General features: G+C 58.5%; 6 protein-coding genes across 6 annotated transcripts; 1 reads left to right on the top strand and 5 right to left on the bottom strand.

Annotated features, from left to right (window-relative positions):
- Nucleotides 1-256: 256 nt before the first annotated feature.
- On the bottom strand, nucleotides 257-1,588 carry JN550_011598 (uncharacterized protein; the record flags this gene model as incomplete). The annotated part of the gene is made up of 3 exons (XM_049309980.1): nucleotides 257-437; nucleotides 500-1,452; nucleotides 1,526-1,588. The coding sequence occupies 3 exons, from the start codon at nucleotides 1,586-1,588 to the stop codon at nucleotides 257-259; spliced, it is 1,197 nt and encodes a 398-aa protein (XP_049166460.1).
- A 1,835-nt stretch (nucleotides 1,589-3,423) lies between these two features.
- Nucleotides 3,424-4,471, bottom strand: JN550_011597 (uncharacterized protein; the record flags this gene model as incomplete). The annotated part of the gene is made up of 2 exons (XM_049309979.1): nucleotides 3,424-3,964; nucleotides 4,197-4,471. 2 exons carry the CDS (start codon nucleotides 4,469-4,471, stop codon nucleotides 3,424-3,426), a joined length of 816 nt encoding a protein of 271 aa, XP_049166459.1.
- Nucleotides 4,472-5,001: 530 nt separating this feature from the next.
- On the bottom strand, nucleotides 5,002-6,901 carry JN550_011596 (uncharacterized protein; the record flags this gene model as incomplete). The annotated part of the gene is made up of 3 exons (XM_049309978.1): nucleotides 5,002-6,183; nucleotides 6,238-6,590; nucleotides 6,871-6,901. 3 exons carry the CDS (start codon nucleotides 6,899-6,901, stop codon nucleotides 5,002-5,004), a joined length of 1,566 nt encoding a protein of 521 aa, XP_049166458.1.
- A 1,151-nt stretch (nucleotides 6,902-8,052) lies between these two features.
- JN550_011595 (uncharacterized protein) lies at nucleotides 8,053-8,535 on the top strand (the record flags this gene model as incomplete). The annotated part of the gene is made up of 1 exon (XM_049309977.1): nucleotides 8,053-8,535. One exon carries the CDS (start codon nucleotides 8,053-8,055, stop codon nucleotides 8,533-8,535), a length of 483 nt encoding a protein of 160 aa, XP_049166457.1.
- A 762-nt stretch (nucleotides 8,536-9,297) lies between these two features.
- On the bottom strand, nucleotides 9,298-10,658 carry JN550_011594 (uncharacterized protein; the record flags this gene model as incomplete). Its single annotated transcript, XM_049309976.1, has 3 exons — nucleotides 9,298-9,498; nucleotides 9,571-10,400; nucleotides 10,535-10,658. The coding sequence occupies 3 exons, from the start codon at nucleotides 10,656-10,658 to the stop codon at nucleotides 9,298-9,300; spliced, it is 1,155 nt and encodes a 384-aa protein (XP_049166456.1).
- A 1,224-nt stretch (nucleotides 10,659-11,882) lies between these two features.
- On the bottom strand, nucleotides 11,883-13,595 carry JN550_011593 (uncharacterized protein; the record flags this gene model as incomplete). Its single annotated transcript, XM_049309975.1, has 1 exon — nucleotides 11,883-13,595. One exon carries the CDS (start codon nucleotides 13,593-13,595, stop codon nucleotides 11,883-11,885), a length of 1,713 nt encoding a protein of 570 aa, XP_049166455.1.
- Nucleotides 13,596-13,751: the final 156 nt, after the last annotated feature.

Raw genomic sequence — 13,751 nt, 5'->3', positions numbered from 1 at the left:
GAGTTTTTGCTTTTACCACAAACGTTTTGGTATCTTGATCTAGCTGGCGCGTCTAAAAAGGTCTAGTCTATGCAAGCCACGCTCGTCACACCAGCTCCATCTCTGGCTGCTCCCTGTCTCCCCGGATCCGTCTATATCCCCCGTTCTATGCGGTCTATGAACAAATAACATGATGAATAGGAGGTGTGGCTTCATCTATCTCTCAAGATGACAGCCCGGGCGGCGAGACTTTTCCCTCATCTGCAATGCCCCTTCTTTAGGCACCCTTGTGCCATCGCATGACGCCCGGCATCTTAGGGTCCTTCTCTACGTACTTGCAGTTGTTGAAGACGGACCACAGCTGGCCGTAGAAGGAGCGCTCGTCGCGGTGGTACAGGTCGCCGACGACGGGCTTGATAGCCTCGGTGGCCTCCTCGGCGTAGTAGAAGGGGATACGACTGCAGGATACGAGTTAGCGACGATGCCACGGAGAATTCTTGTCAGGCAACTTTGAACTTACGCAAACAGGTGGTGCACGACGTGGGTGCCGATGATGCCGTGGAACAGGTGGCGGTCAATCCAGCCAAAGTCACGGTCGATGGTGGCCAGAGCGCCCTTGACAAAGGTCCAGCCCTCGGCGTCGAAGTGCTTGACGTCGGGGTGGTTGTGGTGGAGGTAGGTGATGGCGATGAGCCAGTGGTGGACCCAGAAGTAGGGGACACCGTACAGCAGGAAGGTGGTCCAGCCACCGATTTGCTGGGCGGCGGCGTACAGGGCGTAACCGACGAGTGCCAAACCAATGTCGGTGATGAGCACGTACAGGGCCTCCTGGGGCCGGAAGACGGCGCCGGTGGGCTCGAAGTGGCTCAGGCGCCACCAGGCGCCCTTGCGCTGCAGCGACTTGGGGCCGGCCGAGATGTTGAACAGCAGGTACGTCTGCCAGGCGAAGAGCTGGTGGGCCATGAGCTTGACGAAGTTGACGATGGGGGCGTCCTCAACCATCTCCGGGTCGATGCCCAGCCATGACAGGCGGGCGACCTTGTGCTCGTGGATCTCCTTGGTGGCGGGCACGAAGGCCATGTCGCGCTCCATGTGGCCGGTGTACATGTGGTGGCGGGCGTGACTGAACTTCCACGAGAAGTAGGGCACCATCAGCAGGCTGTGCAGGACCCAGCCGACGACGTCGTTGAGGCTGCGGTGCAGGGAGAAGGCGCCGTGGCCGCACTCGTGGGCCAGGATCCAGATGCCGGTGCCGACCAGGCCCTGGGCGAAGCCGTAGGTGGCCCAGGCGGCGGCGCGGTAGTAGACATTGTCGAGCGCCGGGATGTAGGTCAGCGCCGCGTAGCCGAGTCCAGCGGCCAGGCACAGGTCCCGGAAGACGTACGACAGCGACCTCAGGGCCGAGGGCTGGAAGCAGTGGGCCGGGATGGCCTTGCGGATGGTGTTGACATCCGGGTAGACGGGCTCGAGAGACTGCGTGAGCGAATTAGCACGAGCAAAGCAGGCAAGGGACGAACGCCAGGGTGTTCTTCGTGTGAGGCCATACCTGTTCAGCACCTCTGGCCTTGATGGTCGTCGTCTCAGTGGCTGTGGTAGTGATGGCCGCCATTGTGAAGGAAAGCTGTCCAAGTCTGATCCCAGGGCCAGACGTGTGAGAGCGCGTGGAATCCCGTCCTCGAGAGGGAGCGTGATTAGGCCTGGTTTTATTCGTCTCCGAGGGCCCCCTTCCCCTCGGGTAAGCCTCCATTCGATACCCGGGGTGGGCTAAGGGTCTGGTCTAGATTTCAGGGTCCTTATTTCTGTGCGGTTTGGATTTACCGGTACCTCAGTACCAGGCACAGGGCCCGCCGCCCCCTGGGAGGAGAGGAGAGGTACGAGACCCCTATCCTTGCGGACTCGGTTCGCCATCCTTGCTAGACCGCAGTAGAGCTCCTGTTGAGGGGCTTGGCGCTCTACTTTCTAGAAAAGGTGGAAAAAAATATGATAAGCCGTGGGAACAAGATTGACTCTTGCGTGCATGTGCTAGCTGCCCGTGCTCTCACCATAACTTATTGCTGGTACGGGGAGGCGACGCCTTAGTCAGGTTGGAGGCGTCTGGAAAAACTAGCCGACTCGCTCCCCCGACCGCGCGTATGTACCTTGGGCACCTAGGGTCCCCTTGGGAAAGACGTGTCTTCAGTCGTCCCCCCCCGCCCGTTATCGACTACGACACGACTTTTCGACGAATGTCACATGGGAAACCCGTCAGAAAGCTCTCAACGCTTTAGCGCTTCCCTGCGCAGATCATCTCGCCTGGGCCCCCCTCGCGGAGAGAGTGGATAGAGATCTGATAATGTTGAGGACGCCCCTTGGATATAGCCCATTGGCCTGCCATGTGGGGTCCGTTTCATCGCGCCGTAACGTTTGAGAATTTTTCAATCCGCCTTTGCCCGCGTCGCCGTCTTTTTCTGATTTCTGTCCCTGCACGGGCCTGCGGTGGGCAAGGCGAGAGTCGCAAGATTGTGATCGGACACAGCTAGACGAGCATAGCCATGAATCAATTCTGCGGGTACGTGGTACATCAAGGCCCGGTCAAGCTAGCCCACGTGGGGTTGACAAGAAACGCACAATGCACCAATTATGGCATACATCGAACTAGCCTCGCAAACCTGCCCGTCCGGCTTGGTACCCAAAGCCAAAGCCCTTCAGCGACACCTTCTGCACAGTAGAGCCCATAAGAGGCCACCTTTGCCGCGCACACGGTACATACGAACATGCAATGGTTGGTTCTGCCGTGAGATTGATTCCAGCCTGGCAGCGTCTGTCTAGTGGGGGGGATAAAACGGGGAAAACCGAGCCTCAGCAGGGGTCTGGAGCCCGTGGCCACAACCAATTTTGGAAACGAGATTAAGAGCCGGTGCGGCGGCCAAACGACTTGATTGGTCGCAATTATATGTAGGCACGAAAGTATATTCATCTCCCGTGGTTTTGACTTCCAGGAGGCTATCCCCAGATGCAAGCCGAGGAGCGGTAATTGCTGGCATACATATATACGCTGCTCCCCCCGCCGCTGCTCCGAATCGTCAACTCGCCGTCCCCGAACCCTACATCGGGCATTTCGCTTGATTATGCATCAAACACACCGAGTGCCACGAGCAGCGATCGGCATATGCTCGCGGCTCGCAAAATTCACGCACGCGCAGGTCAAGGCAGCCGGTCAGTCAGGTATCATGCAGGCAGGGGAAGACAGAAACAAAAGTCCGTCCAGTGTCGCTTCGTAACAATCCAGATGGCGAAAAAAAAATATGCAGCATGATTTGTCGTGACCGTAGAACTACCCCCCTGAACGCCGAATTTTGGGTCTCATAAAGCAGGCCGTCCGTGTGGATAGCATCTTCCCCGTACGCATGACGCGTAGCCCTTGTCCCATGCTTTCCGTCAACTCAAAGGCGCGAGCCCTGTTCCTCATGCCGTCTCTTCCCAGGCTCTGCGCACGATCCTCGAGAACATGTCGACGTTGACGTCCTCGCGCACCTCGGTCTTCTTCGCCTCGTTCTCGGCGTTGCGGGGCACCTTGACGACGTCACCCTCCACCTTCCAGCCAGCGTTGTCGGTAACAAACTTCCGCGCGGCACCCTCGTCCAGGCCCAACCAGCCGGCAAGTACGTTGATGTCGACCTCCCGCGAGGCGTGGCTCACAAGGGTGGCAATGCGGATGCGGATGAGCTCCTCGAAGCCGTTGATGTCGGCAATCAGGTCGGCGTACAGGTCGTCACTGTCGATGGTGGCCCAGAAGCGGGCGTACTGGGCACCCTCGAGCTGGTTGTTGAGCTCGCGCAGGTGGCCAATGGCCTCGGGCAGGTCGTTGCGCGAGTTGGGCGCAAGTACCGAGGGGGAGATGAGGTGCAGGGCGAGCGAGAACTGGGGCGAGGGGAAGCAGGTCAGGGCCTTGACGAGCACGTTGGTGACGACATCGTTCTGCAGGCGGTCCGGGTTGAGCTGGTACCTAGGTGGGAGGAGAGGAGGTCAGCAGGTCGGTTCCGAGCAAGCGGCGGCGTACATTGTGAATCGATGTAAGCACCAATGAGTTGCCGGCAGAGCAACAAGATCAGACGCATCTAATGGTGAGACTTCAGGGGAACCGGCGCGGCCCCAAGTCAGGTAATAGGAAACGTTTACATGCGATCATCACAGCAGCGACGTCGGCGGGGGGAGCGTGAGGCAGGGAGAGGACTCACAGCTTCAGCAGGGTCCGGTTGGCGCTGCCATCGTGGAATCGGTTTTCGCACTGCTCCTTCAGGTAGTTCTCGAGGTAGACGACAGCCTCCGGGTTGTAGCGCTCGAGGCCGGTGATGATGGCCGTGATGTCCTGGGGTCTCTCCTTGGGGTCCTCGCCGTCCATGTTGGGCTGTGTGGTGGTCTCTGTCTTGGGGGGGTGGACGTGGACGCGGGCTTTCACGGGCTTCAAAATCGATGGCGGGGCGGTTTGAAGTCGAAGATTTGGTTTGGGCATTTGTGAATGTGCCCCCAGTGCGTGGGCTGGCGCGCCGCTAGACCCAACGCGGGCTAGCTCGCCGTCTTATCGGCAGAACGTTTGATCCGGCCGCCGACGACTGTCCAGGTACGTACTCAGCTGGTGTGCGATGCATGTCCAGGGGCTCCAGGCCTATTCTGCTCTGGAGCAACCCCCAAGTTGAGGCATGAGAATAATAAGGCAGAATCGCCCTGGTCTCGACTAGCTCAAGGAGCTGCTTGCTGGTAGTTGCAATCGAGGACCAGCAGACACGAGATCTGGTTTTCCCTGGTTCATGCTTCGTCATGTATCTGATATTTCATTTGCCTCTGTGTCTCTCTACTACGTATAGTTCCTCTATCGTGGTCTCGTGAGTCTATTTTCAACCACCCCTTTCCATCCCTTAGTCTCGTTCCGTTCCGTTTCGCATAACCGAGAAGTCCCACGGCGCCCATTCCCCAGCGCCTTAACCAAATTGTTTCCTCTACCTCTGCTTGCAGATTGCACGCCAGGGTCTGAGATTGCTACGTCTACGCCTTGACCAGCAAGCTCGAGCCAGTCATCTCCTCGGGCTGGGGCAGACCCATGGCCGCGAGGATGGTGGGGGCAACGTCGCCCAGAACGCCCTCGTCGCCCTTCTTCAGGCTCCAGCCCTCGGGGGCGTTGGCCATGATGAAGGGGACCTTGTTGGTCGTGTGCGACGTCTTGGGCTTGCCGTCGGGGAACTTCATCTCCTCGGCGTTTCCGTGGTCCGCCGTGATGAACAGGATGTAGCCCTCCTTCTTGCATCCCTCGTAGATCTCGCCAATGGCCTTGTCGGTAGCCTCACAGCCCACGATTGCAGCCTCGTAGACACCAGTGTGGCCGACCATGTCGGGCGGCGCAAAGTTGTTCATGACGAAGGGGAACTTCTGCTCCGCCAGGCGCTTGACCACCTGCTTGCCGACGCCGGCCGCGCTCATCTCGGGCGCCTTGTCGTAGGTGGCGACGCTCTTGTTGGAGGGCACCAGGTCCTGCGACTCATCACGGGTCTCGAGGGCAAAAGCCTTCTCGACGCCGCCGTTGAAGAAGAAGGTGACGTGGGCGTACTTCTCCGTCTCGGCAACGTGCACCTGTTCGACCTCCTGCTTGCCCAGCCACTCGGCCAACACGTTACCCATGTGCTGCGGATTGAAGGCAATCTCGAAGGGGTAGTCCAGCTTGTACTGGGTCATGGTGACGAGGTTGATCTTGGGGTAGGGGAAGTCGGGTCGCGGCGAGCGGTCGACGCCTCCCAGCAGCTGCGTGATCTGGCGTACACGGTCGGATCGGTAGTTGAAGAAGAAGACCTCGTCTCCGTCCTGGATACGGGCGTCCTTTCCACCCACAATGATGGGCTTCAAGAACTCGTCGTTCTCGCCCTTCTCGTAGCGCTCCTTGACCGTCTTGACCGGGTCCGAGCTCTCCTCGCCCTCGCCGAGCACCAGCCCCTTCAGGGCGAGCTCGACTCTCTCCCAGCGCTTATCGCGGTCCATGGCGTAGTATCGTCCGACGACGGTTGCGATCTGACCAATGCCGATCTCCTTGGTCTTTCCGACCAACTCCTCCATGTAGCCAGCGCCAGACTTGGGGTCGGTGTCACGGCCGTCACCGAAGAAGTGGATGAAGACCTTGGGGATGCCAGCGTCCTTGGCGGCCTTCAGAAGGGCGTAGAGGTGCTCCTGCTTCGAGTGCTACGTGATGTTTAGCAGATAGAAATACCGAGGTGAACCTGGGGTAGCACGTACCACACCACCGTGGGAGACGAGACCGCACAAGTGTAGTCTGCCGTTGCCGTTCTTGGCCGCGTCGATAGTCTTCTTGATGACATCGTTCTGTGCAAGTTCGCCCTTCTTGATGGTCTGGTCGATGCGCACAACGTCCTGCCATACGACACGGCCGGCGCCAATGTTCAAGTGGCCGACCTCGGAGTTGCCCATGAGGCCCTCGGGTAGACCGACGGCGAGCGACGAGGCCTCGAGCTCCGTGAAGCCGGTGGCGCTCTTGGACAGCCCGTCCATGACGGGGGTGTTGGCGTTGGTGATGGCATCGCCGTTGGCGGGCGAGTCCTTGGAGGGGATACCCCAGCCATCAATGACGACTGTACATGCGAAGAAGCATCAGTATCAGCCAGCCGACTTGGAAGTAGATGAGGATGTAGGCCGCGGTGACAAAGTAGTCCGGCCGCTTGGAGGAGGACGAGGAGGACGCAGGGGCGGGAGCAGGAGGAGAACCCTGATGTCCATCGACGCCGCCGTCGTCTGCGACTAGGACGTTGTTCCTGGCCCTCGCGGCCAACGGGGTATCTTTAGGGGGAGGGACTGGACCGGGTGTGGCCGGGGCGAATGGAGGGGCAGACGGAGGAGGGATGGACAACGTACTCAGGCATGCTTTCTGCTCCGTCTTGGCCATGATGCTGCAGGGACAGGTCTAGCAAGCGAGGATGTGCTAGGGGGACGGGTATAGGAGTCTGAATAGGAACAAGCAGCGCCTCGATATACTCTCGAGATGCGTGATTTAGTGGGTGGTCAAGCAGTTCCGGACGGGCTTTGTTGAGATGTTTTAAACCTTCCACCCAGGAAACGAGACTAATGGTGGGTTGGTGGGGTTGCAGCGACTCGAGAATTTGACGTCAGATGAACATTGGTTTGTTCCGGGCGATTCTCCGGTCTAGCTGGTTAGAGTAGGAGACCAGCTCCATTCGAGCATCACGATACACGACCATCGCCAATCGATTCAGAAACAGAGGATCAACACGATCCACAGGGAGTATCTGGAGTATAGTTTCAAAGAGCCCCATACTCTCAACTTGCATAGAGCCCTCAGAGCGCTGCATTCAACTCTGCGGAGCCCAGTCTCAGTCAGGATATTTGGTTCTGCTGCTGTGGTTGATGTGAACTTCCAAGTACATGTTGCGCAAGTCCATGGTGGAAAGGAAGCAGTTTCATCTTGCAACATATCCCGTCGTAGCCAAGCATACTTGTTCTCTATAATAACTATAAACGGTTCTGGCAGTTTCAGAGACAGCGAGAAACTCCATAGTGCACGCGGCACCACGATGTCAGCCCAGAGCTCATCATACCGGCTATTTACCGTTTACAGCTAGCTGTGTATTGATATTTCTTTGCGCCCTGGTGCTAGTTACAGTAGTTACTGATTGACCGGCTGATCATTCGCGGGTCGCGCCGACTGCCAGACTACGGTGTATCCATCCATCAGTCCATCCACCTACGCACTACCATCGCATGCAAGGCTGAACGTTCGGGAACCCTTCGAGGCTGCAAGGTACGCCGGCACCTCGCAAACCTTGGGCCGGCGTCTTCTGTGCATTTTGAGTTCGTCGCGCAATGAGAGGCGCGTTCTGCTGCTAACCTGCGCACTTGTCCTTTTGATCCTCCCTTCCATCCAGACTGCGCAAGACATCCGACGGGTTCGAGCTCCCTCCCTTGGCAGCTCTGCCCTTTCGCAGCTACAACTACATCACACTGTTGAGCATAGCACGCATCCATCCACAGGCCGACATATCACGACTCCATCCCTCCCGCGCCAGAAAACCACGCGCCATGGCAGACCAAAAGCAGCAGCCACGGGCTCTTACCCTCCCCGAGGGCCTCTCCCCCGACCAGCTCGACGTGATCACCGAGCTCTCCTCGCTCCTGTCCCGCCTGCGCGCCCCGACCGTGCTCCCGACCTCGCAACCGGGATCGCAGCAAGCGCCTCGCTCCGGCACGACCCCGCTCCCAGCCGCGGCCCCGACGCCCGCCGCCGGGGGGCCAGGCCCGTCGTCCTCGGCGTCACAGGGTGGCAGCGGCGGCGGCGGCGAGCAGGAGATCGCGCTGCGCGACTTCCCCGCCGCCACGGACCACCTGCGACACAAGCTGGCGGCGGCCAAGGCGGCCGTGCTCGCGCTGCCCGACATGCACAAGACGACGGCGGACCAGGAGCGCGAGGTCGCTGAGCTCGAACGCCGCATCGCCGCCCAGCGCGCCCAGATCGCCAGCCTCGTTGCCACTGGCGAGCGCTTCGCCGAGCGCATGAGGGAGTAGGACTCGATCTCGCAACGAAGCAGCAGCAGTAACAGCGATACATCCGGGCCCGCCGCGGCGAGAGGAGGGGAGGTTATCTTGACGCCCAGCTCGTCGCAGGAGGGGTCCCTGGTTGGCGATGGTGGGGACGGCGGCCACGTGGACAGCGGTAGAGAGCAGGATCAGGCTTAGTAGGTACAAGAGCTGCCCATTCGATCACAGCGTCCTGTTCTACCTGCAATACTTACTGATGGAGACCTGGCTGCGGAGTCTCCTGGTTCTGAGGACGGCGGTGCACCATTGGAACGACACGAGACTCCATTGTCTTTGGAAGGCCAGAACTCACTAGATGTTTCTGGTTACCTTGACGATGAGAATGGACCGGGACAGCACACAGAAGGAATTCACCCAGATATGAAACAAGACTATCCCGGAAAGGCGTTGTCTGACGACGAGGAAGGTCAAAGTGTCTCCGCGGGGCGTAATTAATCTCCTCGACAACACCGTCCTATCGATGACCAGAGAATTGGCATAGTGAGAGGAGTCTGGCCAGCATGGCATTCTTGATTGTGGACAAGCAAGGGTGGGCGCTCTGTTGTACATGATTACATATTTTGAGACAGGAAGCATTACCAGAAGGCTCTCGCAACGTTGCTGTAAGCACCAATTGGTATTAGAGCAATCAAGAACGATGAACTACCTTTTATGAGCCCATAAAACATTATGTTCCGTCCACGGATGGTGTTCCCTATGCCACAACCCACGCTATGTAGTTCTACGAATTCAGCTCAAAACTCCAACCTTCCGCAGGATATCGTCCGTCCTCATGCTCGGGTTCCCACAGATGTCCTTTGTCCACACTTCCTCGGGGAGTTTCTTCTCCTCGGGCAATACGGACCAGTTCGGCGACGGCTCCGTCTTGAGCCACTTGAAGTCGTCGACCTGATCCCACTGGTTCTTGCCAGCCTCCTGGGTCTTGACAGCCTGCCCGGACCATTAGTATCAGTAGTCATAATTCGGCCAGATGGGCAGTCCTCGGCCAAGAGCAATACTCACATAAGCCTCGGGCAGCGGCGCGAACCGCATGCCCTTGCAATCCTCGATGATCGGGTGGCTCCCACAGTGCAGGTAGATATCGACGTTGTCGCACTCGTGCACGCGCACCTGGCGGGCCGCGACCACGATGACGCTGTTCCGGACGCCCGTGATGTGCACGGGGCCGGCGACGGTCCCGCACACCAGCAGGCTCCCGCGGATGTCCTTGATGGCGAGCCCCGCGAACGGCACGCCCGAGCTGGCGCTCGTGGGCACCGTCATGTCGACGACGCAGCGGTCCAGCTGCGTCAGCGACCCGGACGACGTCGCCCGCGACGCCGACGACGGCAGCATGATGTGCAGCCCCGTCTGCTCGTAGATGGCGATGTTCTTGGCCGTCGAGAAACTGGGCTTGCGGACGGACCCCGTGCTCGCGCCGTTCACCGGCGGCCGCGTGATCTCTTCGTTGTAGTTGCGCCCGAACGTGGGCAGCTTGCCGACGGCGTCGTCTTCCTCATCTCGGTCCTCGCCGCTCCGTTGCGCCGGGCGGTGCGCAAAGCCCCTCGAGTCCGGTGTCGTCTCCTGGCCGGCTGCGGCGGTTTTCGGGGCGCGGGGCTTGAACTGGAAGCGAGCCTTGGGCGCGAACTTGCCGGTCGCCTCGTTCAACTTCTCCGTGAGGGCCTTGATCGCCTGGCTGTAGGCGCGCTGGTCGTAGGCGGGGATGAAGTCGAGCGCGTCCGTCACCTCGTTCGAGAGGCGCGAGATGCCAGCGAGGACGGTGTCGACGCAGTCATGACGCTCGCCGTTGACTGGGGACAGGGTTGTTAGGTCTTCGATCTGATCTTGGATTGCTGCGAACAGTATATTGTCAGTGGCACACAACGCGGCAGACCAAAGGGGGAACTATAATGTAATGGGGGTTGCCCGCCATGGTCACATGCTGCCAAGATGGGAAAGCGGGAGGAGAGGCGACAGCACAACTTACCTGTAATCTCGGTCTGAAAATGGCGGTAAAATCGCTCTTTGGGATCGCTCATCTTGTGCAGTGGTGGAGAGTGCCGCACGCCGCCTGGAGTCGGGATGTAAGGAATATAAACCTGGGTTTCCATGGTGTAAGAGGGAGAGGGAGGCGGGGAACGAGGTTTCGTCTTATACAGAAAAAAAAGGCCCCGAAATAATGATTCACAAGCAAATTACCTCGTCAAATTTTAGGCTGCCTAACACTATCTGAGTAGTAGATGACAGATATCTAGGGTACAGTACGCAGTGTTTGTATGCTGGGTCGGTCGGCTCAGTGACACGCGATCAATGGCAGCATACATACAGTCATACGATCCTGAGGGATTGAGAAGAGGGGGAGGGGTTACGAGCGAGGCCTCACGAAGCGGGCGGGACGGAGAGGGAGATATATACCTAGGCAAGTTGAGATTTAGGGGACCGTCTTACCATGCAAAGGGATCAAACGACTCACACCAGATCGTACCAGAAGCAGCAAACGAGTCGCCCCAATGGCTTCCGCGATCACCAAAGCCAGAAGCGAACGGCTGCAGGTCGACGTAGTGGGTGTCTCGGGCAGCGCGTCCAGAGGCTTGAGAGGCCCGCGGCCGCAGGTCCTGTCTCGACTTTTGCGGGGGTGGGGTCGGCGGTGGAGGGACGGCGGCGCCCGCCATTGGCCCCCCGTCGTGGCGCGTCGCAGCGGCTGCTGACCCCCTACAGAGGCGACAGGGCGACTAGGCGCGGGGCACCAAACCCCTAATGGCGCGATTCGACGTCTGCATAAGGGCAACCCATGACCCTGTGACGTCGCCGTCACCCAGGGTCGTGATGTGCTGACGGCATTGGGATCGTGGGATTTCTGCCGGGGGGTGATGTGCGGAGGCGTGTCCGACAGCAGCGATCGTAAAGTTTAGGTGCTCAGATGCTCAGATACCAACCCAACCCGGCAATCAATTTTGGCAGCTTGATTAGTGCATGGCTGTCCGCCCCCAAAGCAGCTTCCAAGCAGCTTCGGGTGTTGCTCCGAGCCACATGCAACCGTCATGATGCATGGTCAAAGACAGCATAAACATAGACTTTGTTTAGCGTGCAGTGTAAATTCTAGGGGTTCTAGGGGTCCTTGAGGCCCTGACAGCGTCCCTCTGTGCTGAGAATGCGACATGACTCGGTTGAATGAGACACGTGCCTGTTATTTCAAGATCACCTCAAATCATGACGATAATACGAAAAGGAAAAGCCTCTAACCATCTACCCCATGTACCTCCCTCCTCGTCTGCTCTGATCCATTGTCGAAAGGTAAAGCCCCGCCAATGGCGTTATGTCGACTGACCCAATGCCTAGCAATCGATGACAATCCGCCCTTGGCCACGACTAACACAGCTCAACATGGACTCCTCCTTCATCTCGTCTCCCAGCGCTGTGCCACGGTGTTCGATGTTGCCCTTGCAGTGGTCAACCATGCATGTTCCGCAATTTCCCACCAAACAGGACGATTCAATTTCAAAGCCAGCCTCGGTCAGGACTTGCAACAGAGACTTCTTCCCGGGGACCTGCAAAACCTTTCCGGTCGATCTGATCTCGACTTCAAACGGCTCGCCTGTCCCGGTCGTAGCGCCGCCAAACTCCTCAAAGTGGACGTGGGAGCGTGGGTAGCCCAGCTTCTTGGTAAGGTTCAGGCATTCGCTGAGCAGTGACGCTGGGCCACAGCAGTATACCATTGCGTCGGGTGCCGTTCCAGAAGCCGTGTGAGGAACGATCCGAGTCAAATGAAGTCGGCGGCCCTCACTTTTGGCGTAGACTGTAGTGCTTTTTGTTGGGAGGAGCTCTAAGTAAACCGCCTCCTCACGGCTGCGCACTGCGTAGTGGACCTCCAAGTCTGCCGAAGCTTTGGCTAGGTCGGCAATGTCGCGAAGAAAAGCAGTGACGCCTATGCCGCCGATGATGAAAACATGCTTCTTGCTGCGTAGGTTGTCTATACAGTTCGAACTAGACGGCTTGGCATCGTGACCTTTGGCAACCGTGATCATGTCCCCAACTTGTACCTGATCGTGAAGATGAACGGAGCCACCCCTGGACTGGTCGTCTCTCGCGATACCCAGCTCAAACCGTGCCATATCACCAGACACGACGGAATAGGCTCGCGAGAAACACATGTCGGGACCAAACTGCAACCGCACGTGTGGAAAGCGCCCGAACGCCGGATCCTCGATATCAGAGCTAGGCTTCTCGACCTCAAAGACAAACTTCTTGACACGGGGAGTGAGGTCCGTCTTCTCGATAAGCTTGTACGGGCGCCAGACTACGGGAATGCGATCTCCCTCAAGGCGGCCACTTGGGTCTTCAGGGCCACGAGCGAGGCGAGCGCGGAAGACCCCAAGAGTTTCCTCACCCAGGCCAGGCAGCTGGCTGAGCTCGGTGATAGCCTCGATGTTGTTGACATCATGAAAGAGATACTTCTGGACGCGGAGGAGCGGCCAGCGTGGATTGATCCGTTCGATCAGCTCAAAAGCATCGCCCTCCTGGATATAGCCTGTTTTCAGAACTCTATAGTACCAGCCGATACGGCCCGAGTTCTGAGCAACCGTGGAGGTCTTCTTGTATTCGAAACGGTGATTAAGTTTGAAGCACGGCTGTCTTGGCTCGCTGACCTGTACGATGACCTCGGGTCCCAGTCGGAATTTGTCGCCAACGCACAGGTTGCCCTCGTGGAGGAGCGCCGTTGACAGGTTCTCGCCAAAACCGCCGATCTTGAACAGGTGTTCGCGGTTGGGGAGCTCCTCGTTCCACGTCTTGTAGTGGCTTGCGCAGTAGTGGTGCAGCGCCTTCTCTACACCGCCGTGCATCTCATACTGGACCTCATCGCCGACGAGCCCGGTCTGGGTGACCCTGATCTTGCCCTGGCGCGCGGACTTGTTAATGGCGGACCGGATCTTCACGCCCCGGAGGGGTCGGATCTTCCCCGTCCGTACGCACAGCAGGACATCGCGCGGAGGGAGGGGTGCGACGTCGTCGTCGAGACGTGCGTCCTGGCCGAATATAAATGAACCCATTCTTGCGTGGCAGGTGCGTTCTAGGATTGGTACTTACAGCGAACAATGAGACTCTTCCGAGACTCTAGGCGTGTTGAGTACTCGAAAGAGTTGAGGTGGGCAATGCAGGAGAACAGAAGTTGTGTACGTCCAAGAGCGTCAGCAAGTCATTTTATG

This window comes from Neoarthrinium moseri (genome assembly GCF_022829205.1).
Source record: "Neoarthrinium moseri strain CBS 164.80 chromosome Unknown scaffold70_Wmoseri_CBS_16480, whole genome shotgun sequence".
In the NCBI taxonomy this organism is placed as follows: Eukaryota; Fungi; Ascomycota; class Sordariomycetes; order Amphisphaeriales; family Apiosporaceae; genus Neoarthrinium; species Neoarthrinium moseri.
Note: the sequence above shows the minus strand (reverse complement) of the source record. Positions and strands in the feature narration are given on the sequence as shown.